The sequence below is a fragment of the Corvus moneduloides genome, chromosome 7 (genome assembly GCF_009650955.1).
Source record: "Corvus moneduloides isolate bCorMon1 chromosome 7, bCorMon1.pri, whole genome shotgun sequence".
Classification (NCBI taxonomy): domain Eukaryota; kingdom Metazoa; phylum Chordata; class Aves; order Passeriformes; family Corvidae; genus Corvus; species Corvus moneduloides.
In genome coordinates, this window is record NC_045482.1 from 1,363,920 (window position 1) to 1,389,462 (window position 25,543).

The following is a 25,543-nucleotide window of genomic DNA, read 5'->3' on the forward strand; positions in this document are numbered from 1 at the left end:
TCCCCAGCCCACTCACAGCTGCCACAGCTGCCCTTGGGGAATAAACAAGAGGAATTTAACCGTTCCTTCCCTCCTGCAGGAGGGAACTGTGTTACCCAGCCAAGCTCCAGGGAGCTCTGCAAATTTGGGACAGAGAATTCCCGCTCCCGCTCTTTCTGTGCATTTCCCTGTTAACAGCAGGGTTACATGGTTCAAACCCTAAGGAAGAAGCTAATTTCTTTCTGGACCCGGTCTGAGCTCCTTTCCTGCAGAATAATCCTAGGAATGTGTCACTGCAGTCATCACAAACGCTGCTGGCCTTTGCTGTTTACATGTGCTGTCCCCTGTCTCCCAGTGCTGGCAGCGCCATCGGTCCTCAGGGGAGGAGGGTGGAAGGGTTTTGTGCAGTAAAAGTGGAACAAAAGTCACAGCAAAAACATAAAGCATTTTTTCCCCTGCTAAGATTAATAAAAATGGATTCCTGTGTGTTTTTTCAGGCATTCAGAAGATGAGCTTTGATAAATACTTGGCCAACAAGCAGTGGGTGCTGGATGAGAGCTCAAGGAACCTCATGTAACCTGCACAAAGGGCTTCCCAGATAAACCAAGGCTAAATTTGGGCTCACACCACTGCAGTTTAGCTTATCTTGTCAGCTCTTGTATCCTTTTCAGCCAATCTCAGAGGAATTTTTTTTTTTCTTAATTCTCTCTTTTCAATGAATTCCCTTTATTCAGTGGTGTGGCATTTTGGGGGGATTTCATGGGATTTATTTACATATATATTAGGACCTAATTTTTATATAGTGTATAAATACATGTCAAATGAAGTCTGCTTGCAATGCCTTTATTTGAGAATGTAATCCGATGCATATTTAATGATTTTATGGCTGTGGTGAGCTGTGTGATAGGAGTTTGGAGTCAGGCTGCATCCTCACTCTCTGGGCTGGGAATTTTTGAGTAATAAAAGCAGTTGTGTTTAACTCCAACTCATGAAATCACTTAAAGTGAATTTTACCACCTTTATTTCTTCGTGTTTGTTTAGTGGAATATGCACCCAGCAGGCCAGACCTAGGAAAAAGTGATTGCAGAACCAATAAAATCAGCTGGGTGTTGAAATAAGCACTCTCGCAGCATTCTCACATGTATTTTTTTCCTTCATTTCAGTGTCTTGTTTTTTCCAGTGGATGACTTGTGCTTAAAACCTTGGACCTCAAAGTGGTTGTAAGGCTTTTTGTTGTTTTCTTGGGGGTTTTAAGGGCATTTTTAATGTTTGTGTCACAGATTTTGGCAGCATTTTTGAGGCGCATTTCCAGGACACTGTAATTGGTACATGAAGTGGGAGCCAGTTTGTGTAAATGCAGCTTGAATTACAGCACAGCTTTTGAAGTCTTGAGTCTTTGAGGTTCTGGTCACCTGAATTTTCAGGAAGGAGTGTGGCATTTAATTCCTATAGCAGATTTTTGAGCTGGAAGCTCTGTGGCTGTTTATATTAAAGTGAGATTTAAGTATAGGATTTTCTTGGAGAATACCAATAAAGGCTGGGAGATCAATGCAAAACCCCAAAGGTCAAGTTTTCGGTAGACTCTTGTGCTGTTCGTAGCTTTTGTCCCTGGGCATGTTATAAATCACTTCTGGAAATAATTTGGGGAGTTATTGAGAAAAATCAACAGCCTTGAAATCGCTGTAAGGAGAAGACATCCTGTGCTGAAGCAGCCTTGAAAGAATGGCATCTCATTTCTCCTTTATTGTTGTAGAGGGCAGGCAGGGGATTTGTGTGGTTTGGGGTTCCTCAGCTCAGGTTTAGGTATTGCTCTCTTGATAAAGGATCTGCTTTTAGCTCCAGGGGCTCTTCCTCCCCAGCATTTTATTTTTTTTTTTGGCCTGGGTAGTGAGACTTATTTACTGCAGTGTTGTGGTGTGTTTAATGTGGATGTTTGTCCATAATGCCAGTGGATGTTCATGTTTTGGGATAGATTATTGACTTTCTGAGGGTTTAGCTGACAGATGCTTCATTATAACTTGAGAATGCTTAATGCTCACTGTATGTCTGTGTTGGGGGAGACACTGAGGCTGTTAAATACACTGTCTGTATCAAAGTATTGGAAATTTAAGTGCTTATTCTTTGGTTTATGCAGAAAAATCTCATCATTCCTCATCTGATTCATCTTGGACATTTTATTCCCCACATATCGGTTGGGTAGTGTCAGCTTTCCATTTCTTGCGCTGTGATTTCCAGCAGTTCCTGTTCGAAATTCAGCGTGTTTCCCTTCTTTCTTTAAAACAATAAGGATTGTGGTGACATTTCTGTTTAATGTAAAAGATAAATGCCTGACTCTGGGGAGTTTAGCTGTCTGAAAGCACCTTTAAAGTTACACGAGGGTTTTTTTTTCCCTCCAGCTGAAAACGCTCCCTTCCTTTGTTGAAAGTGGGAATGAGCGAGGTGGGTGGTGAATTCTTGGGAAGGATGGAGGGAAAGGCTTTGTGATCCAGGGTATCTGCAGGGGTGGGCACACCTGGGATCACTCAAGTGGCAGAGCAATACCTTGTGAGCAGACAGCTCATGGGTATTTTAAGGTGCAGTGGTGCAGCACTTGAGAGCGGCCAGAGGTTTTTGGTTCTCGGTGTCAGATGCAATCCCGAGCAAGGATTTAATTCCGAGGCACAATTTTCAGCCTGAAATCCATAGTGGGTTCTTTACTGCATTTATTTCAGGCTTTCCCTTCCTATGGAGACTGGTCTGGACAGAGATTTCCTCATGCAGTAATTCTTTGGGAGCCCTCTGTGACTGCCTGCCAGCTTTTTTAATGGGGAAAAACTCATGTAATGCTTCCCTAGATAATTTTGTTCATTCTGCTTGTGTGTTACAGTGCCTAAAGCCATTTAATAGGTAACATAGTTTGAGATTTTTTTCTTTTCTGCTCTAGCCTTGGTAGAATTAGCCATGGTAATTGCTTTAGAGGGTTACAGATGACAAACAGGAATGGTTGTAAGTACACACCTGGTGTAGTTACTTAGAATAAGGTTGGACTTGATCTTGGAGGTCTTTTCCATCCTGAATTTCCTGTGATTTTAACGGGGGTGCAAACACTTTCTGATGTGTATCCACGGTTCTTGGGTAGAGCAGGGTACGTTGATCATGCTCAGCTGTAATGCTGGGCAGGGTTAATGAAAATCACCTCACAAGAAGCACCTGGGCAGCATTTCCTCCAATGAGGCAGCCTTTAAGAGGTCTGGAGGCAGCTCTGCAAGCAGGAGTGTAAGGGCTTCGTGGAGGAGGGCAGTTTGATCCCATGCAAGGTAATGTCTTCAGTTTGTATTGTCTGCTGTCCAGCTTTTTTGTGTAAACAGCTGTCTTCTTCTACAAAAGCAGCAGCCTTTAATTTTGTGATGCAGTCTGGCAAGGTGATCCTGCTTAGAACTGCTGGGAGCCTTTTTGTAGCCTCCTATGGATCCTGTAGGTGCTGCCAGAGGGAAGGGCAGCAGGATGTGATTCTCCTACTCCTTGAGGCTCCCTCATAAACTGTGGTCCCAGTCGAGTGGCCAGTCCCAAATGATATGTAAGTATTCTGCCTTTGCCCCAGAGGCTGGCACCGAGGCAGATAAGGGGAGCAAATTGTCCTGAGATATTCATCTTATGGTCTGAATGAGAGGAAAGTGAGTTGGACAATAGGAATTATCTGAAATCTGTATTCTGGACCTTCTTCTCTGAAGCATAGGATGAGTGGAGCTCAGAGCAAGCTGGCCTGGTGTCTGTGCTCATGGCAGGGGTTTGGCAATGGATGATCTTTTCAGGTCCTTTCCAACCCAGACTATTCTATGGTTTTAATAACTGGACGTTACCCAACTGGAACTGTGTTTTTACATAAGTAAGCAGGAGCTGCTAGAACTGTTCATCTTTTATTTAATGGTGAATATTGTATTGTATATCCAGGTGTATCTTGTCAGATCCCTAACTGTGGTCTCCTCGTCTCCCCGAGTTGGTTGTAATTTGCATAACGTGGTGGAGCAGCACCTTTTAAAGGCTGATTAATATTTGTGTGAGTCAGCAGGGACTTGAGTGGTGGGTGGCTCTCAGCCCACGAGGAAGTACTTCCACAGCTGATAAAGGTGAGGTGTGAATTGGAGCCAGCTGGTACAGATGGCATTACCTTTGCCTTAAATTAAATAGTCTGGAGACCTGGATTTCAGGTGTTGGGGATCACCCAAGCCACCTGTTATAAAATGAGTTGGCTTTTCTTGGCTGCCTCTCGTTGGTATTTAGGATAAAAGCTGTTTTATTTATCCATGAACCTGGAAAAACCTTAGAGTTTTGTGGAATGGAGAGATTTCACTGCTGGGACTATTTTACCACCGTATAGAAAGGTCTGTCCCCTTATTCTGTTGCATGTATCTGCTTAATCTGAAGATTTCTCTATTAAACCAGCTTTGGATTTCCCTAAACAGAACAGATTTATTAAAATATCTGTTGAAATTGCCCTATTCCTTGAAGTGTTCCAGGCCAGGTTGGACAGGGCTTGGAGCACCCTGGTCTGGTGAAAGATGTCCCTGCCCATGGCAGGGGGTGAAATGAGATGGTTTTGTAGGTCCCTTCCAACCCAAACCAGTCTGGGATTCTGTGGTGGCTGTCAAAATTCACTGGCTCCTCATGTGAAAACCTTGGTGCTGGAGAAGCGCTTCCAGTATTGTTGGGATTTATCTTATGCAAATGTCCTGTGGTATTTCAAATAAATTTAAGGAAAAAAGCCCCTTCCCTGGAGAGAGCTTTTGATGATGCTACAGGGGTAGTCAAGCTCTGGTTTTCTTGCGGAGCCTCTGTAAAAATGCTGCAAGGACTGAGTACTAAAAATGCATCCTTAACCCCACAGCAGTGGTTTGTGTTGGCCTTCCTGGAGGAACGAATCCCTTTAATTAGTAAGACAGCGAAGTTTATTTTGGGGTTTGCTTTGTTTTCATTCTGGGATGTGAACTCTTATGCACTGCAGCTTAAAAAAATACAAAATGCTGCTGTAGCTCTGCCGGGGTCTGCTCCAGCTGCTGGCAGCAGCTGCAGCCTGCACTACGCTCGTCCCGCTGCCCGCCTTTGCCTGGGAAAAAATAAATCCATTTAAACGGGGAGGAGGAGCCAGGAATTGTTTTGATCTGCCCCAGTAGCTGCCTTGATGTGCTAACCACATGTTGTCTGTGTGTATGTGATCCTAAGGACAGCTCCCCTGGCTTCCTGAGGGAGCAGCTTGTGGGAGCAGTGTGGAAGGCGCAGAGCTGCTCCCTCTGGGTTCTGGAAGGGTGCATTCAGTGTCACACGTTCTGCTGCTGTTTTTGGGGTGGGTTTTTGAGATTTGGAGGCCGTGGCGGCTTGCTTTCTGTTTCCCCATTGTACTGCTTCCAAGGGGCTGCGTTTTATTACGGAGTTAAGGCTGCACTTGATTGTGTTAATTATTTTCTTAAGAGCGTGTGCTGGTGGCATTGCTCGAGTAGAGGCTCTGACACCCTTCTGGTTGGCTTTGAACTGCATTTTAGATCTTTATGTGGGTTTTTGGCATTCTTTTTGTTTTCTAAACATGAAAAGAATTTTTTATAATCAATTTCAGTGGCTGATGGGGTCGAGTTTACCTGAGGAAGTGGCACAGAGGTGACAAAGAATATAAAGTGGCCCCCAGCTTTCCTTTCTCAGCTCATATAAAGGCAGTAGGAGGTTATAGGATTAGTAGGGAACAGAATTTGAAGGGAGGGTAATTCTTTAAGTGTTTGGGTGCAGGGGTTTAGCAAGGACTCAGTTTACAGCATGGTTTGCTAGAGCACATTATAGGTCAAGATGCAGCAAGAGGGCTTGTGCAAAACCAGCTCATTTTTCCCAAAATATCCTTTAATAGGGCTCATTTGCATGTTGTAAAATAGCAGGTGTGAAAAGCATCAGAGGCCAGGACTGTAAGGACAGAGGCGTTTGGTCTCTTAGATGAACAAAATTGGTTTTTGGTTACTGAGCTCTGCAAGGGCTCTTTTAAAGATAGCACTTCTAGTTCTTTGAGTTTAAAGTACGTGCCTGAGGTGATGGGAGCCTGCTGAAGCTTGGAAAACACACTGGAGTTTCTTGGCTTCACCCAGGAAACACAAATAAGAATGTAGCCAGAGGGCAGGATTTTTTGTGAAGACCCACAACAGCCTGATTCCTGGATGAGTGGGGTTTTTTAAAAAAATGCCATATTACAAGTTCTAGCAAAGTAAAGATTCAGCTTTGTAAGCCTCGACTGGAGAAGGATTAGTAAATGGATATTTGCAGTGGCTCTGTGTTGATTGAGATCTCAGGCCCTTCAGTAGTTCTTCAGGTGCTGAGGATGGAGGGTGAGGTGGGAGGGGAGGAGAAGCCAAAGGAGTGATAGGGAACGGACCTTGGCATTCCGGTGGTTTTCCCTTATTTCTGGCTTCCTCCAAACCTGCAGCTTTATCTGCGAGGGAGAGCTGAAAGAGGCTTTGTGTTACAGTCACCAAGTCTAAAGTTCATGTGAGCAATGTTTTGAGTTTCCAAAATAAATACTTTGTACTTGCACGGGTCCCGTATTTTCCGAAATGCCTGCTGGTAGCAGGTGCTTTTTAAATAGGAAGCTGTGGAAGGAAATGCTTTCCTAGTGAAGCATTTGGTCGCACATTATCTTTTCTAGCTGTTATTAACTGTTTTTAAGCAGTTTACAGGCAAAAAGTGCTGGCAGACCTGAGCCCTCCCCTGCTTGCTTGGCTTTCTGTTGGCTTCAGGATGCATCCCTGGCTCAGCTATGCAGTGCTAAGTTCCAGGTTTTTAGTGCTGCTCTGATGGCCCTGTGCTGGTTTAGTGTTTTGGTGGCTTTACAGGCTCTTAGGCAGCAGGGTAATGAAAGGGAGTAAGTGGGTATTAGCCTTATTGCAGGAAGATAAAAACTAATTGGGCAGCTGAAGCACCTGAGGTGAGTCTGTGCTGCCAGAGCCGAGTTCCCAAGGGGAGTGAGACAGGACAGGGAGAGCATCCAAGGCACCTGCCTATCCTGGGGAGCTTTATGGGACCATCTCCTCGCCTCATGAGGTCAGGGGGATGCTCTCATCCACACAGACCACGTGTTCCCCATCCCAGGTTCCTGCTTCAAGTCCTCCGTGTCGGCTCTTAGGAAATCAGCCTTTTTCTCCTAGTGGATCTCTGTGCAACTGAAAGAAAATGGGCCCCTCTGCACTGTTTCCTTGTTGCTGTAACCAGGGCTTTTGCACTGGTTCCAGCTCAGCATTAATTCCCTTTGAGACCATGCCTTGGATTGCATTAACTTTTTTTTTTTTGACATTTGACAAAAGCTTTGTTTAAACAAGTTAGATGTGCATCAGGCTAATAAATATAAGCCCCATCAGATTATTCCTGCTGCGCCGTTCTCTGGAGAACAGTGTCTCATTTGTGTTATTTTCCACTAATCATCTCCAAATCTTGCATGGGTGATATCAAGTGAGGGAAAGTGGATTTAGGATTACATATGGTACAGTCAGGGAAAAAGAGGCTCTGTTTTGACAACCAGCATAGCAATCTGGGAGACATGACTCCAGCTCTAAAAAATGTTTTCAGAAATGTGTTGCATAAACAAGTCATCATTTCCCTGGTGGAGAGGGGAAATGTTTTTCTAGATGTACTTCTGTGCAAGCCCGCTGGACCCGTTTTCCTTAGCCTCAGTTAAAAGCACTGAAAAAGGTCAATCTGAATGGTCAGATGATGTCAGAGCACAGATTTGGGTTGACAAGCAAGGAAATTGGGCCATGAGCTGATCTGTAAGTGATGGAACTTGTGTACTGCAGGTTTTGGCACGGGGGTGCTGTGACTGCACCAGGTGGTGCAGGGCGGCAGCAGAAGAAAGAATCCTCCATGGCACCATCACTCCTTTGCAGGTTCCTCGAGAGGGGAGGAGCATTTTGGGGATGGGAAGAGAGTGTAGGTTGGGCTGAGTTATAGGATCACACCCATTAAACCACATTGACTTCATCGTGGCTGCCTGGGTGTGACGAGGGGTAGAGTTTGCCTCTGCCTCCGTTAATCACATTCAATGTGCAGCCACCGAGCTGGAGCTGAGAGTAAGGTCTGTAGGTGGATGGATAAATGAGGTATTGGGGAAGGGCAGACTTGGCTTCTGTGGGGAAAATCATAGCTCACATTTACTCGAGTTCTGTAGGGGAGGACAAAGGAAATCTTTTCATTTTGAGCGCTCTCGCTAAAGACTTGAGCTGAGCTGCCATCAGATGAGAGGGAGGGTCCTCTTGTGCATAAAACTTTTTTTAAAAGTAGGAAATCATGTATAGGAATAAATAATTGATTCCCCCCCCTTGAAAAGACCCAGCAGCAAATCCTGGAGGAATCTGCTGCAGCTTTTTCAGGTTAAGATCCTGATGAATGCTCAGGGAAAGCAAAAACCAGGAGCTGGTTGTGCAGAGCTACAGAAAAGCTTTGTGGTGGTTAGTGGTGGACATCCTGGTGGGTTGAACTTGCTGTGGGTCAGTGTGTGGAGGGTGGTGTGGGGAGAGTAAAAGGGTTCAGGCAAGGGCAACCCCCCCTGAGCAGTGGGGCAGCCAAGAGGGATCAGCATGAGAGAGGAGGGGGAGGCAAAGATGGAGTCACTCTTGTTTATCCCTTCTTACTTAAGGATTAAGAAGCATGTTGTGAAACTGGTAAGAGGCAGATTAAAACCCAGCCCAATAGTTTTCCCTTTTGTTATAATCCCAAAGACAATTGAGCTGTGAGTCCCTGTAGGACCTTGGCAGTGTCCTTAGCAGAGATGCACAACTCTGAGTGCAATACTTTAGGGGTTGTGTGTATGGGGAGTGGCTGCTTCTGTCTGAACTGCTTGTTCACAGAATTCCAGGATGGTTTGTGTTGGAAGGGAGCTTAAAGCCCATCTTGTCCCACCCCTGCCATGGGCAGGGACACCTCCCACTATCCCAGGCTGCTCCAAGCCCCAATGTCCAGCCTGGCCTTGGGCACTGCCAGGGATCCAGGGGCAGCCCCAGCTGCTCTGGGCACCCTGTGCCAGGGCCTGCCCACCCTCCCAGGGAACAATTCCTTCCCAATATCCCATCCATCCCTGTCCTCTGGCAGTGGGAAGCCATTCCCTGTGTCCTGGCACTCCAGGCTCCTGAATATTTTTAGTCTGGGATTTGGTGTCTGCCACTCTCACGTGCTTGTACTTTTGTCACCATTTTTAAAGCATGACATGATACTCCTTTTGCCTTTCTTTCCCCCCAAGGTTGCTGTGGTTTGCTCATTTACTGCCATCTGCTTCACGTTCTGCTGCTTAAATTTTGGTGATGCTCAGGTGTTACCCCAGAACAGTCTCTGTGGTGGGAATCCTGCACAGGCTGACTTACTGTGTACTTGGCTTTTATTTAGTGTTGCTTCTAGAGGTGTGTCAGAGGTGTTTAGGCTGGAGATCAGGGAAAGGTTCTTCCCCCAGAGGGTGCTGGGCACTGCCCAGGCTCCCCAGGGAATGGGCACGGCCCCGAGGCTGCCAGAGTTTGGACAACACTCTCAGGAAAGCACAGGGTGGGATTGCTGGGCTGTCTGTGCAGGGCCAGGGGTTGGATTTGATGATCCCTGTGGGTCCCTTCCAACTTAAGACATTCCATGATTCTCTTTTCTTCTCTGCCAAGCAGTCACCAAGTTCCCCTTGCTTATTTTTTGTCATCTTTTTGAGTTGCAGCCATTCTTACCTATCTGAAAAGCTAAAAGTCTTTTCAGCCTGCCCAGCAAAGCCTCTCAGTCTTTTTTTTTTTTTTTTTTTTGCATCTCTGTTGTGACTTTCTTCTTGCTGGAGAAACCTGTTCCTATATTCTTTCGAAATGCTCTTTTCCCCCCACTTCATATTTTTTAATTTGTCCTTTGACATTGATTCTTCTTGTGCCAACTGGAGAAGCTGTCCCTTTTCATCTTTGATGCTTTGCAGGGAGGTTCCTCATTAATATTCAGATTAGAATAAGAAAGGCTAATTCCTTGTTTGTCTGTAGTCAGGAAAGGCAGCCCAGGCTATGATTTTTGAAGTGTCTCATTTTGGGTACTTTGGACATCCTTGCTGGGACGTGGGTTTAGTTGTGGATTTTCCCTTCTGCTGTCTCGAGTGTGACTTGACCAGCTCCAGATTTTCACTGAGTTCCGTGTGGGATCATCTTTCCTGTGCTGCACTGCCCTTGCCTTGAGACAGGAAACAGGAGAAAACAGACCTCAGCCCTGACACTGACCTGCTTTTAGGCAGACCCAACAAAACAAGGCATTTACCAACTATTGCATCTCCAATGCCTTCTTTTTCTTCCTGGAGTCCACTGCTGCTGTGCTTCTGCATTTAGCTGAATTTCTATGGGGATTTGGCACTTAGGAAATATTGTTTATTGCCTGAACAAAAAGATGTTACTCCACTGCACTGCAGAGATGATCATTTCCTTTCCCAGTTTTATTGGAGCAGGGAGCAGTTTTTATTACAGTGATGCTTTCATTTTCTCTTTGTCTGCTTTTTATATTCCTTTTATCCTTTCGGTGGGGTTGTCATTGCCCTGTTGGAGAAGGGGCTGGCCCAGACTTCCAGTGCCGCATTCCTCTGAGGGATGTGTTAGGAAATGTGCATTTGATTGGAATTGAGTTGTATTCCTGACAGTCCTCACTCGGAACATCCCTTGTTGACGTGCTCTGTGCTTCTCCCACGGCAGAGTTGTCTCAGGAGAAAACTGTGGTTTCATCTGTGGGATTTTAATTTCCCTTACACTAACTGTGTGTGCCGGCTCCAGAACCCAACCCACTGGGAAAATACAGGGAATGGGAAGTTTTCCTTGTTAAGTATGTAATTTATTTTTCCTTATAAACAGCTTACAGCCAAAATACTCTGCTCAGTTTGGTTTTAGGATTTTGTTTTGTGGGGTGGGGAGGGCTGGGATGAGTAGTCAGGGTTGGAGCTACATTATATTTAAGGGCAGAACGAATAATTTGGTGGTGTTGGATGTAAAACTTTGAGTGTGAGACTGGGTTTGGGAATCTACTCGGATACATTATCCATGATTCCTTTTGTAGGAAGCACAGGGTTATCCCTAAGGAGGTAACATCTCTGCACCCGCCTGAAAGCTGTGTTGGGTGGCTGCAGGTGGGGGAGAGAGGGGGAAATATTAACAGCAGCAAAAAATCTTTGGATTTGAACAATTTGAAAATGGAAGACAAAACCCCAACACTGAGGTGAGAGCCAAGTGCTCTCAAATTCCCAGACCCAGGAGCATATTTTGGGGAAGGCTGGCTGGCTGGGGAGCTTGTGTAGCTCTCTGCATCCCTGGTCCTCCTTTTGTTTCCATGGCAGCACAAAGGATAACGCTGCTGCAGCTGCCAGATGCTGCTGGAAGAGAGATTACAGCTTTGACCTAAATATCTCTTTAATACAGTTCTCAGTTACAGGGAGAGGTTTTTCAGATGTCAGAGATACAGGAGGCTCTGATGAGCGTGGGCTCGGATTCCTGGTGCTTTAACTGCTCGAAGCTCAGCCTCTTTTTTCCTGTTTATCATTAGGAATTGGGTATGGCCAGTGATAAGTCTGTCCAATATCAAACATTTACGTTGGAACTGGAAGAGCTCGTGGCATTTTATCCGTCCTGACAGTGCTGGCAGGGATGGGTGGAGTCTTAAACTGACAGCTCGTGAAATCCCTCTGGTTTTAGGGCTGTAATTGAATTGCTCTGTGGCAGTTTGGTGGCTTCTTCTGCAGCGTGTGTATTAATGCTGTTAGTGGAGTGTAAATACAGCGTTGTGCAGGGAGGGCATGTGATTCCCAGAGCCTGGCTGGAGTTCCCACCCAGAGGAGGACAGGAGCTGCAATGCTGCTTTTTGCTTAAACTGCCTGAGGATCATAAATTTCACATCTGCAGTTCAGGAAGGAAGGCAGGCACTATTTGGAGCTGGGTGGTTGCAGCAGTAATTCCTAACTGGCATACAGTGGAAAGCCGTAGAATCCATGATTCTATCACACTGAGTAGGGAGGAAATAAAGCTTTAAATCATCCTGGTACTGCTGTGGGTGGTTTCCTAAAGATTTTACTTGTTATTGCTTTGTAGTTATTGTTTGCTGTAATGGAACAGAGTGAATAAGCAGAGAGGATCCATATAAAAAACTGCTTTTTAAAAAACCAAGCACAACAGGTATAAAAAATTCCAGGGTTATTTGTGTTGGAAGGGGCCTTAAACCTGAGCAGTTCCACCCCCTGCCATGGGTTGCTCAGAGCCCCATAAAATATGTAAGAAGAGTCTTTTGAACCATGACACGATCTTCCAGATAATATTTTATGCAAACCTTGGAAATCAACATGTCAGGATGGTTTTCTGCTATTTTCTGTTGGAACTGAGTCAATGCTTTGACTTAAAGGGCTGAGGGCTGGGTTGGAGAGGATGTTCTGTGAGATTATCCCTCCTGAAAAATGCGTGTTTTAGGAGAATAACAAGTCTCAACCCAAAAAGCTGCACGCTTCCCTCTCTGCTAAGAAAACCAGCACGCGAGCTTTGGGAAATACATCCTGAGAGCGCTGCTTTGATACAGCTCCAAGAGAGAGATGTGTGGCCTTATCTGCATCCTTGTGGGCAAGTGGGAGCTTGTAGGAATATTTTCTGTACCTGTTCACTCTGAGGTTTTTATTTCAAAGCGGAAGAAACTCTAAATATTGCTTGTAATGCAGAAATTATTGAAGGGGAGAGAAGGGTGTGATGTGGCTGTTGGTACTTTTAACTTCATTCCCCTGTTTCTGAGGGCTCCTGTTCTTAGCAAAAAGGATCCTTAGCTGAGAGTTTCCAGAGAAATCCCTTGGCTTTTCTATAGTTTATTTATTTACAGCTTTTCCTCATTTAAAAGCAAAGTAATGTTGGGATTGCCTGAGGGAAGCTCTTGCTAAGAAGCTTTCCAAGAATCGTGAAAGATTTAAGTCTTTTCATGTCATCCTGGAGAGATACCTGCCCTCACCACTCCTTTTGCTCAGGTTGCCATCGAGTTTCCACCTGGATCAGGGGAAAAGGAAGCTCTGAGCTTCTCAGCTTTTTGTAGTCAAGGGCGAGAGGTTTGGGTGGTAAAAAAGGCAAAACAAGGTTAGTGGATCAAGGGCTGGTGATGGGGAGGCTGCTGTGCTGGCACTGCCCAGTGCTGTGGTAGTATTGGGGCTGCTCAGGCCCTCCTAAAATATTAATGAACAGACAGACTGCATTGGCTGGTGGGAATTTTTTCCTCAGGATGGACCCAAAGGATGGGAGAGGGTGGTGTAAATCTAACTGGCCCCAGTTAGAACCATTTTCTCAGAGGTCCTGTTAGCTGCCTTGCTGCTGTTGCCCACGGCAGGAAATGGAGTTGGTTTAGGGGAGAGGGTCTCCAATGGAAAAACTCAAGGGTGGGATGAGCCAGACTGCTGGACACTGAACACACAGGCCCTTGCTGTGGTTCTTGCTGTCAGGGCTGTGAAACATCTCTGGTTTGCATGACTTCCCTCCCCTCTTCCGAATCGTGGGTGGTGGGCTTGGCCTTGGCCCTGTGTTCTCTCATTAACATTATTCTGCTAATATTTATTTAGATTTTAGCGGTCATTCCTGGATTTGAGGAAGTAGATTTTTCTGTTGGAAAATTTTAAGCAGGGCTTTTATATACAGGGTGTTGAAACAATCAGAGCTCCTTGGAATCGGCTGCTGTCCTGTGCCATGGACTGCATAGGGCATGGCACAGGATGGGCATGAATGGCCATCAAAGCCCAGGATTTCACCTCAACAGGTGTTGCCCCGTGATCCCTGGAACTGTTCCAGGCCAGGTTGGACAGGGCTTGGAGGAGCCTGGGATAGTGGAAGGTGTCCCTGCCCACGGGATTGGGGTGGAATGAGATGAGCTTTAATGCCTTTCCAAACCGTTCTGGGATTCATGTGGTGGAACTGAAGTCTACATCTCATTCCTAATACTGGAACTAAGACAGAAAGTTCCTCTGGGTGGGGCTGAGTTACTAAACTGAGGCTTTAAAATAGCCAAGGGTCCTTGTTGGAGTGTGTGCTTTAGTGTAGTGGTAGAAATAAAAACAGAAGAAATGAGAAAAATAAATGAAGGCTTCTGTTGTGGCCAAGCAAACTTTGTGAAGGAAATGATGCAGTTTAGGGGATCTTCTTGGTGCACGTTTTAAAAAGACACGAGTGCCACCGTGAATATTTGCAGCTTTTGATCAGTGATGCAGAAACGAAGTGAGCAGCACGTACAACTGTGATTAATTACTGACAAAAGTCGTTCCTTGCATGTGTGGAGCCTGGAGTGGGACGTGAAGGTTGAGTTCACTGGAATTCCAGAGCTGGGCAGTAATGCAAACAAGACCCCAGTTGATCAACTTCATACATGTGGTTTTATTTATTATGCAAATCTCTTCCAGTGTGTTTAAATCACCATGTGGTGCTGGGGGGGTTGCAGCTTCAGCTGAGGATTTGTGTGCACTGCACAATTTGGGCTCTGCATGCTCCAGTCTGATGGATCCAAAGTTTCATGCTGTAGCTGTGAGTTTTCTCTGCTTAGGAAAATAAGGCAAATCCCCAAACCTGTTTGTGATGTTCTGTCTGCAAGTATTTGACCTTCTCACCTTAACTTCTGTGGATCTTGGGATTAACTTGGAATAAATTACTCCTTCCTGAGGCATTCCTAGAAAACTAAATTGGCTAGGGGGTGCTTCCACGTCCATCCCAGTGATGGCACACAAAGCTCACAATGCTGCAGACACCAGGTGCTGTTTTATGCCATGTTCTGTGTTTAGCTGTTGCTATTCCTTCTAAATGTGCCAGTGTAAGGGATGCTGAGGAGGAATCTCATTGATCTCCTAATTGCAATTTGTTGGCTTTATTTTTTTTAAAGGGCACTGGAAGACCGTATGTAAATTCATTGCAAATTGAGGATAATAGAAGTGGGAAATTTGACTTTAAATTAGTTGGGTTAAGGTCAAGCTTTTTTTTTTTTTAATTTTTTCATTTTAACAGGCGTATTTTGGCAATAAAACAGAATTTCAACCGTTCTCAAGTATTTTGGGCACTCAAAACCTGTGTGTGGGGCAGGAACCAAGGGCTTAGCAAAAAGGGGAAGGTAGCTTTGTCAAGAAGTCTAGCACCTTGTCAAGTCAACTTTATTCTATTTCTTACGTTGTTAATCAGGATTAAAATGCATATATTGCCCACATTGAGGGTCCTTGAGATGTGAGACAGTTTTGGAAGGTCCTGATGTGGGGTGTCGGTGCATTTTGAGGGATAAATCCATGTCCTTGGGCTGGGTCACTCTTCCTCTCTGCAGCTGCCCTCCTTCTGCTTTGTCTTTTGGCCTCTGTGCTTTCTGGAATTTTAGCTTTCATTGCCTCCCTGATTTATCCTTTTGGAATGCACAGGTCTTCCAAAATAATATTTTAAGGGATTTATTTTAAAGAAAAGGAACAGGATTTGTGATGTTCCTGGTACCCACGTGCAGCTACCCTGTGGCTTGGCAGATTTTTTTGCAGTTCTCTGAGTCAGTAGCAGTGATTTGCTCACTCATCCTTTTTTTTAAATCTCCCATGGTGATAAAATCCAGTGCTTCTCTTTTATGGAAGCTTGTTGACATTAATAGGGAGCCCTCCCACTTTGCTACCCACACATAAACCTCCACGAGTCAGGGATAATACCTGCCTGAGACTGATGGTTTTCCTTGACTCCTGAGAGTCTGCAGATGAGCTGAAACCTCCTTGTGTTGTTCAACCTTGGCTGCTCCTTCCCAAATCCACAGCAGCTCAAAGCAAACCATGAGAATCCACAGTTTCCCGTTAGGGCAGTGACATTTTTCCTAATACCCAATCTAAAGCTCCCCATTCCATTGCTGCCTGTCTGGGAGAATATTCCTTCCCACAGGAAGGTAGGAGAACATCCTAGACCGAGCTGTGGTCCCTCTGGAATGCCTTAATCATGAGCAGGTATCACATGCAGTGTTCCCAAATGGAAATTTGCTGCTTGTTTTGTCTGCAGCTCAAGGTGGTGTCACCTGGGTGTGGTACAGAAAGGTTTTCCTGGGGGTTTTGATCCAGTGGGATTTCAGGTCATGGAAAACCGGGGCTGAGTGACTACAGTGTCTTTCTTTTTCACTTGGAATGCCAAAGGTTAAGCCAAGTCTTCAGAGCATTGCACTCTGAGCCTGTGGTTTCCCTGCTGCCAGTGAGCGTGCACAGCTCAAATCTGTACCAAAATACTGATTATTTGCCATGTGTTTTCATGTAGATACACACAGGATTTATTCACAGCTGAGCTACAAAGCAATGCATTAAATAAAACTGGAGAGGGTTTCCAAATCCACAGCTAATAGGTCGTTTTGTGCTTTTGAGGTAAAAGCAATATATTTAATAGAGATACGCTGGGAAATACAAGTTTGCTCTGTGATTGTTTTTAGGTGGGTGCTGGGAAAGTTTGGATGGTTTCTGAAGTTAGTGAGGGTTGCACCTGGAGTAGGAAATTGCCTCCAATTTCTTTACAGATCAAAAGATCAAATGAGAGGGCTTTTTCCTCCTGCTGCTGAGTGTATTGGAGGGGAGGCAGTGGCTTGCAGGACCTTGGCTTGTTTAAAAACAGCGTGGTCAGGTGTAACCTTCCACCTGTTAGTTCTTCTGTGGCATCAGGAGTTGATTGGAATACCGGGAATCTTGGTGCTGCTTCATTTCTGTGGAGTTGGAGCTGATCTGCTCAGTAGGAGCATCCTGTGCAGTGCAGGTTTGCACAGTCCTGGAGGCGTTAAATCAGGATCCACACTGGATTTGTAACAGAAACATTCACTGTGTGTTTGCTTACAGCTGACTAGACCTTTATGGAAGGAACAAAACAATAAATGTTTTTAAAGAGAGAAAAACAGAGAGCTTTATTTCTGTTCTTCAGTGTGGAATTGTCAGTGAGGCTGGAGCCAAGTGTAGCCCAAAGGACTTAATTCCTGTTGGGAGCAGTGATGAACTTGCCTTTCTTCCAGAAATCAACCCTTGCCCCCAGTAGTTTTTATTTGATTTTATAATGGTTTCTTTCTGCCTAGATTATGCTACTGAAAAATGGCATGTTGGAGGAATAAAGAGAGATTTTTCCCCTACCTGGGCAGGGATGCTCCCGCTGGCTCTGGCTGCTGCAGTTGCTGACATTAGGTGTAGTAGGAAATAACATGTTTCAGAAGCAGCAAATTTTCTTATTTACCTGGGTGGAGAAGTGACTGCAGATGGTGGCAGCTGCAGTTGGTGACATTTAACGTGACAAATCCAAGGCTCTTCCTGCGGTGTGGCTGGGAAATGGTTTAACCAGGTACATACTGGAAGAGCCTTTGCATGACCCCAAGGGCCTGGAGTTAGTTTGAGCTTGCTGGTGACCCGGGTGCACTTGCTGCTGAGAGCAGATCCGTGCAGAAGGGGCATTTCTGGAATTGTGTTGTATCATTTCCCCAAAGCCCTGGTCTCTGTCCCGTTGGGCCGTCGGCCCCCCGAGACCTTTGGTGTCGTGTTCCCGAAGCCGTGGTGTGGGATGGCGTGTGGCAGAGCGTTAAATGTCATCATCCTGACCTTGTCCATGTGTTCCTCTTCCACAGATGCCTTTGTAAATAGCCAGGAATGGACGCTGAGCCGATCCGTGCCGGAGCTGAAAGTGGTGAGTTCGTGTTCACTCCTGTCCTGGGAAACATCCTGGCACTGTCCCCCACGAGTGTGGATCTTCCATGCTTCATTCAAGCTGTTCTTGGGGAAAAAATACAGAAAGGAATTTTAATAAGAATTTCTCCTCTACTTATCTATTACAGACTCACAGAATGGTTTGGGTTGGGAGGGACCTTAAAGCCCATCCAGTGCCACCCCTGCCATGGGCAGGGACACCTTCCACACTTTGCCAGGTTGCTCCAAGCCCCATCCAACCTGAACACTTCTAGGCTTGAGGCTATCTTTGTGAAGATGATGTATATTCAATATTTATAATCATACTTCAAAGATCTCTCAGTATTTGATTGCTGTTTGAATTTGTTCTGCTCCAAGAACCAGCTTCCAAGGGGGATCTTTTCAGCAGGGAAGTCTTATGAGGGCAGTGGAAGTTAGCAGCTGACATGTAAAGCTCATTTTATCTCCCCATATTAAGTTTTCATGATTTCTTCAAGGACCAAATGTCTTTTCTCCCTCTTTTTAAAGAATTCAACTGAATTGATACTGAATTAAAGAAAAGGATATTTTTAAAGTTCATTTAGTGAATCAAACCTACACTTTACTGTAACAGTGAACTGTGATCTAATAGCTGCTTACAGCAGCTTTTCCTTTGGCTGAGTTTTTTTCCATACAGCTGGAAGAAAAAGCAAAAATAAGAGGCAGGTCAGGAGAATTTCCCCGATTTTCCCTTTTAAGAGGTGTGAACAGGGAGGCTGAGATGAGGAAGGAAACCTCTGGGTAGTGGGTACCAAACCAGCAGCACAGAGCTCCTGAGAGCAGATCACTGCAGAGTTTGGAAATCCAGATTTAATTGTGCACATTGAACTCCTCAAACCCTGCAGAAGGACAGAGGTGCAGAATTCAGAAGTGCCTGTGGCAGGTGGCTCCGCTCCCATTTCCCAGCTGGAACAGGATCACTGCTCCAGTCCTGGCTTCCTTTGCCACTCAGAACTGGGCAAACCCATCTTGACTGAAGAGCAGTCAACTGGGCCAGGCTTTACCAGCCCCCTTCTCAGGTGGCAAACAACTTTTCCCAAATCTGAGTTGATAATGGTGGGTTATGGAAGTGAGAGAATCAGCGAGGCCACGCTTAATAGGATAAATGCACTTGGACAGGCATTTTGGTGGGAGCAGCATCCTCACAACTGCAGTTCTGTGGCTGCTTTGATTTTAGCAGTGCTCAAGGTGAGTACAAGAAAAATCTGGCAGTCAGTGGATGTAACTCTCTAACACAGGAAGAGTCACCAGGTTTTGTTAAACAGGTCGTGTCATTTGGAAGAGCCCAAAACCTCCACACAGTGAAACACCAGGAATTCAGGACTGGAAAGTGTTGGTTGCACAGGAGTCCAACACTATTAGCTGCCTTATCCTGGGTTTCCTTGCACATCCCTTCCCCTTTTCTGAGCCCTGCTAATTCACAGCACCCACCAAGAAAACTGAGAATTGCAGGTACTACATGTAACTCAGAACAGAAGTGATTCACAAGCACCAGGTGATGGGCTCAGGGCACATTTCTTGTTGTCTTGTGATAGCCTGGCTGCATCGTGTGAGCTTATTTTGGGTATCTTGCCCCTGTGTTGTGTGAACCAGGGGTAGGAAGACAAATCTCAGCTGCGTGGCTGCTGCAGAGAATTGGTTTGCAGTGCTCAGCGTGCCACGAGACGGCTGTCCAAGGGTAAAAGCAGAACTTCTGCTGTTACAAAAATAATAATTGGATTATAGCACTGCAAATGGTGGAAGCCAGCAGCACCAGCTGTGCCTGTGAACTTGTGCTCCAGCAGCAAGGGCAATTCAGGAAGCCCAGCTGAAATCTGCTCTGCCTTCCCTGCACATCTGCCTGTGAGTCGCCTCTCTGTCCTTCCCTTACTCCCAGCTTCATCCTCGGGGCTCCTCATGGCTGAGGAACGTAAGGGCTGTACTAAAGGGAGAGGTTGTCCTCCTGTACAGGCTTGGGAGGTCCTTACATTGAGGTGCTTGCTGGATATTCTGATTTATTTCTTGAGCAGCTGCTGTTGTACCCTTTGGGCTCTGCAGGATTGTAAAGGGAACAGAAACTGGCTTTGGGAGAGCAGAGAAAGCCCTCAGGGCTGCAATAAAGGAAGGAGGTGGTTTGTTTTTTTTTTTTTTTTTCTAGTGTGCCTTTGAGGAAAGAACACCAGTCTTTGCCTCCTTTTTTTAGCAGCGTGAGGCTTGGTTTCTTTCCAATGTTCAGAAGGATATTCAAGGCCACCTTGGAGGGGGTTTGGAGCAACCTGAGATAGTGGAAGGTGTCCCTGCCCATGGCAGAAGGTGGGGCTAGATGAGCTTTAAGGTCCCTTCCAACCTAAACCAGGCTGGGATTCTATGATTGGTTCCTGCTGATGCAGTACTTCAGTTTTACTTATGGGTTTTGATGCTTTTATTGTGGTCAGGAGCATGGTGAGACCAGCACCTTCAGTATTCCTGGCTCCTGTTTCTCCTAATGTTAAATAAGGATGTGTTAGGCAGAATAAACATGAGATATTGCTGGATAAAATCACTGAATTTCTTGCAAAAAATATGCAAAGTGCAGTCAGGCTCCTGTCCTGGACTGCTTTAAAATGCCAAGTGCCATCAATACTGGTTCTGATTATTCCCAGCAGGCTTTAGGAGGAGTGGGCAAAGTGGCTTGGTTTTGTTGTACAGCATGTCTGGCACATGCAAATAAATGATTCAGTGTTGCACAAGTCATAACTGAAAAGAGCAGTGAGTTGTAGCTGAATTTTCTCCTCCCTGAATTGGGTTAGGGTGGTATTTTTGTTCCCTAACATGCTTGTCATAACTTGGTGCATTTCAGACATATCCATAAATAAATGGAGATGACTCGGATTGTTTGTGTATAAAACAGGGGAGAGAGGAATATGACTGCTGTGAAAACAGGCTGGCATTTTTGTCATACTGTGGGGGATCAGCCTTAAAGCAAATATTAATGCTGATGAAGAGAGAAACTGTATCAGAAGCCAGATTTTTTTTTTTTCCCAATGCAGAATTTATTGCTCCTAGTTTGTAGTAATGTATCAGAGAACCTGAAGTGCTGTCAAATGGTGTATCCTGATCTGACCTTTGGGATATTAAAAAAAAAAAAAAAAATAAAACTCTATTCTTGAATCATTTGATGTCTTTCAAATATTGGGGGTCTCTAGAATAAGACACCCCAGCCATGGGATATTGCCTCTCACTGGACCCCCAAGCTGATGCTTTTCTGTTGTCCCTGGCAGTTAACAGTTTTGGCACAAGTGTAATAAAAAAGAACATTAATTTCCATGCACACTGGGCTGGCCACTTGTAAGTGAAGGTTTCACTGGAAAACTGTGTCTTGGCCAAATGCACTGACCATTACAAACACAGTTCAGCTTTCATACACTGAATTAACCTTTTTTGAGCAGTGGTGAATCCTGGACGGGGAGGAATTTGTACACTGTTGTGGGCAAAGGAAAAAAAAAAGTGGGAAGGAACTTCTCATTGGGAAGCTTTGTATGGAAAGGGAGATGGTGTCAGTTTGGGGACAAGAAGAGGTGCAAAGGCCAAGCTGTTTCCTCATGGGGTTCCCATGGGTATTAATGGCTTTGTGGTGTGAGTAGGAGCAGACAAATTTACTGCAGTTCATGGGCATATAATAGAGGGAAAAGTCTTTAGTTGGAGAGATTGCTTCATGTTCTGGGGGTAGGGGACACATGTTAGAGATGATGTTTTCTTCCCGTGACTCATCCCAGAATCCCTCCCTCCCCTGCTGCCCACGCTGTGGGGTCAGCCCAAGGCACAGGGGAATTTGGGCTGTTTGGGGTGCCAGCATGCATGGCTGGCTCCTATCAAGCCATTTTTGATAAGGAGGGTGGTTTCTTGCTGATTAGGATTAAGAAGATGGGATAGACGATGTGCAGTGATGTGCAGCTCGTTTGGCAATCTCGGGCAGATCAGCAGAGTTCATCTCATCCCCAGGGACCTTCTGTTCTGAACCTCTGGTGAGGGTCAAGTAAACAGGAGAGAACAGAGCAGGCTGGGCTGGTTTGAAAGGGGGAAAGAAGTTTCCATGGCCTCCCCCAAGAAAGGGAGCACGATGTCCTCAGCTCGGCATGCCCCTGTAAAGCCACAAACCCCAAATATCCTCAAGTCTTTGGCATTTGAGCACCTCCAGGAAGAAAACTCCTGTGGTGTTGGGCTGAAATTCCTCCCTGTGAGGGTGGGCAGGCCCTGGCACAGGGTGCCCAGAGCAGCTGTGGCTGCCCCTGGATCCCTGGCAGTGTCCCAGGCCAAGTTGAACAGGGCTTGGAGCAGTCTGGGACAGTGGAAGGTGGTGGAACAAGATGATCTTTAATGTCCTTCCCACCCCAAACCACTCTGCTGTTTGTTTTATCTCTTGGCATCTTTTGCACCGTGTCTTGTTGTTTGGGATGGTCCTTCTTGTGTGAAGCTTTTGCTTGAATACACTGCTCTTTACAGTTGAATTCTTTGTTCCTTTTGTTTCATTCTGAATTCCAGGGGATCGTGGGTAACCTGGCGAGCGGGAAGTCTGCGCTGGTGCACCGGTACCTGACCGGCACCTATGTCCAGGAGGAGTCACCTGAAGGTACGTGCACACACAAATCCCACTCTTTTATTTCTTTCCCCCCACAAACTACATCCTTACTCATTTTTGATCATGCAGAAATGAATTAGCAAAAAAGAAAAAAAAAGAAAACAAACCCATTTGCTGCTTCAAAATTCATGGCGATTTTTGCCTTAGCGTTCTCCAGGCCGAGCTAAGTACGTACAACGAGTATAATTGTAGATTTTCCATAACTGCTTTAAATACTTTGGCCCCCAGTGTGTGTCCATATGGGAATTAGTCCTGATGGAGAGGAGTTGGCTGCTCTCAGTAGTGCTTGGCTGTTGAAAGCCACAATTACTGTCTGTAGTGGTGGATTTCTGTACAATCAGGATGTTGGGAGAATAAAAAAAACTTCACCAGCCTAAACTTAAAGGTGTAACTTGTTTGTTGTTTAATATATTTAATATTTGGTCTTTTTTTAATGTTCTTATGGCATAGAAAATTAATTTGTACACTGTAGTGTTTAACATTAATCCAAATTAATAGCTTGAAATCAAAAATATCACAGTACTTTATCAAGGTGTATCTTACAGTAACTACTTTTTTGATTATTTTTCTTTATCTGTTCTCCATATGAACTTTTAAATTCAACTCTGAGACACTGAATTTCTGGTTCCTTCTTTTCCTTACTGGCTGTTCCCTTCTTTGCAGATATGGATGCAGGTAACTATACATTGTCTTCATGGCAGCTCTTGTTTTGAAGGGACAGATGGTGGTTCCTGTACTAGAGCGTATTTCCCCCCCTTGTTTTGTGTATCATTTTGAGTTGTTTCCTTTTGATTTCAAGTCTTTAGTGCATCTCACTGTTTTTTGTCTCTTGCTGTAGTTGTCTCTCCAGCAGTAGTTTGTAGTTTCATGCATCTCTGATAACATTTGTTTCTAATTAACTCTTACCAAAGGAAGCTGTTTTAGTTCAGTAGTTGACGTTTTAACAGCCTGGAATTGTAGTTAAAATGGGAGGAGAGGGGGAGGGAGGGAGGGTCAGACAAGGCTTTTTCTGTGGGATTGCACTAACACTGAGGTCTTGCCGTTTGTAAGTTTGCCTGAAATGGTTTTGCTGCTTTGTAGTTAGAACTGACAATAATAATTGGTGATAGTAATGGAGCCTGTGCACAGCAGTGTGTGTGGATCTAGCTTCTGGATGCTGATGCTGAGAAATGCTGATGGAGGGTGTAGTGCCACTGAGTACGGCAAATCTTCAGCAAAAATCACTGTCCTGACAGATCCCTCCCCTCACTGCAGGAACAGAAGATACTTGTGTGGTTTTGTTGGTTTTTTTTCCCTTGGAAGATGAAAATCTGTTGACAGGGCTAACCCTCCTCTCCTCCTAAAGGGTGAATATTTTAGGTGGTGTTCCTTGGGAGTGTTGCCATCTGTCCTCTTTGTCTTGAAGGATTTTTATTTACTTTTTATTTTGCTTGAGTAACGTTGTGACTGTTTTTCCTGAAAGGATTAGATGACAAAAGCAGTGTCAAATCATTTCCCTGCACATAAGTGTGGCTGACAAGCCTCACTAATGACACTGTTGCATTTCATTAACAGGAGGAAAACTGGAATAATTAAGAGCTCTAATTGGCCTTGTAAGGAATAAGGTCAAGGTTTCCAATCAAGTCAGCATTAGAGGAAGTTCAACCCATATAAACTACCCTCAGTAAACATCTCTAGTGGTGATTTGGTAGTGTTTCAGTTCTTTGTCAGAGAATCACAGAACCACAGGATGGTTTGGGGTGGAAGGGCCTTTAAAGCTCACCCTGTTCCACCCCTGCCATGGGCAGGGGCACCTTCCACTAGCCCAGGTTGCTCCAAGCCCCTGTCCAAGGTTACCTTGAGCACTTCTAGGTCCTTCAAACAACATTCCTAGGAAAGAAAGTGTAATCCTTCATGTGTGAGACCCTCGTTGATCCTCCCCTCTTCCTTTTCTGAGGGAGTGTAAACGTGCCAGATTGTTAAATTGGATAAAGAGGAGGATGTATATCGGATGTTAAGGTGTCAGCTACTCGATCAGTTAAGAAAAACCTGAGTTTACTGGCTTGGAATGGCTCCCTAAGAGCTAAATTTATCAGGCATCATAAAATCAGTGCCTAATGGGTGAAGTGATGGATATTTGCTTCACGTGAAAGTGGTGATTAGGGCCAGGGACTGCTATTTCTACTCTCCTTTGCCTTCTGAAGTGCTCTATTACCATGAAACCTGCCCTGCATCAGACAAGAGTCACATCTCCTGGAGGCCTTGAAGGCTTCAGCATTGCAGTAAATGAATTTGAGCTGTGTAAAGACGGCTTCATGTTTCCTTCAGCTCTCCAAGTGAGAGATTTCTCTTGCTGCCTGTCACCACCTCCCCACCATGAGGAGGAATCCTACCCTTCACACTGTAAAGGAGTTTTCTCTCACTGCCTGCCCCGGTTTTTATTCCTGTTCAGAACTTTTCGGTCCCTAGTGTGTCTGTAACTTGGCAAACCTTTGTTTTCTCAAAGAATAAGTTTTTATTAGGAAGGAAAATGGCCTTGAGACTCTTCCTTTGCATATTTAATGTACACTCAGCTGTGCTCTTGAGCGACACATTTTAAATCAGGTGTGAGAAAAGCACCAATGTGTTACCCTGTAGTAAGTGGGAATTTCAGTAGTCTGGGACCTCCAGTTTTTTTCTGTGATGGTACAACAAGGAAATGGTGGGAAATAAGGAATCCTAGGGATTTGTGATCTTCTAAGGACCTTCTAAGTGATTGGAAGAAAAAGTACCATTGCTGGATGCTTTACCTGCTGAAACAATAAGGAAGGTGTGGGAAACCTGGTGTCTTTATTCTCTCCCCTCCCCCCCATCTAAAATTTAATTCTGCCTGTAGGAGCAAAGTGAAATGTGTGGGGTGTGTGGAATTTGAGACTGAGTTCTTTGCAGACCAAGGTGAACTGAAGTTTACAGGAGTAGTGAGTGTCAGGAGGATTCTGTTACTGTTTGGGTTTTGTTTCCAATAAGCCACGGAGGTGTGAAACTTGACTTAAAGGTTTTTCCACATCTCTGGCCATGTCTGTGAATATTTTAAGTCATGTCATGATTATTTCAGTACTTTTTTTTTTTTTTTTTCTCCAACGAGTAATAAAACAAAAAACCAAAAGAGAAATTGTGGTTCAGGTGTCTCAGCTGGGATGACAAAAAAGGAGGTTTTTTTCTCTACGTACTCTGGGATACATTTAAGAGTTATTTATTCATTTCATGAGGAGTAATTATTTTTAGTGTTTTTAAAAAGCATAAAAGCCATCCAGCATCATGACTTGAGG

General features: G+C 45.0%; 2 protein-coding genes across 19 annotated transcripts in view; one reads left to right on the forward strand and one right to left on the reverse strand.

Moving 5' to 3' along the window:
• Nucleotides 1-25,543, reverse strand: part of LOC116446882 — a 781,927-nt gene that overhangs the window by 209,616 nt on the left and 546,768 nt on the right. The gene's annotated exons all lie outside the window — the stretch shown is intronic.
• AGAP1 (ArfGAP with GTPase domain, ankyrin repeat and PH domain 1) overlaps nucleotides 1-25,543 on the forward strand; it is a 315,634-nt gene that overhangs the window by 78,220 nt on the left and 211,871 nt on the right. For 11 of the 18 annotated variants that reach the window (XM_032115303.1, XM_032115304.1, XM_032115306.1 and 8 more), the window contains exons 2-4: nucleotides 17,563-17,621; nucleotides 22,160-22,247; nucleotides 22,920-22,931. In XM_032115303.1, coding sequence (XP_031971194.1) covers nucleotides 17,563-17,621; nucleotides 22,160-22,247; nucleotides 22,920-22,931 — 159 coding nt within the window. The remainder of the gene's footprint in view (nucleotides 1-17,562; nucleotides 17,622-22,159; nucleotides 22,248-22,919; nucleotides 22,932-25,543) is intronic. The other 7 variants (XM_032115311.1, XM_032115305.1, XM_032115307.1 and 4 more) reach the window with 1 other exon arrangement.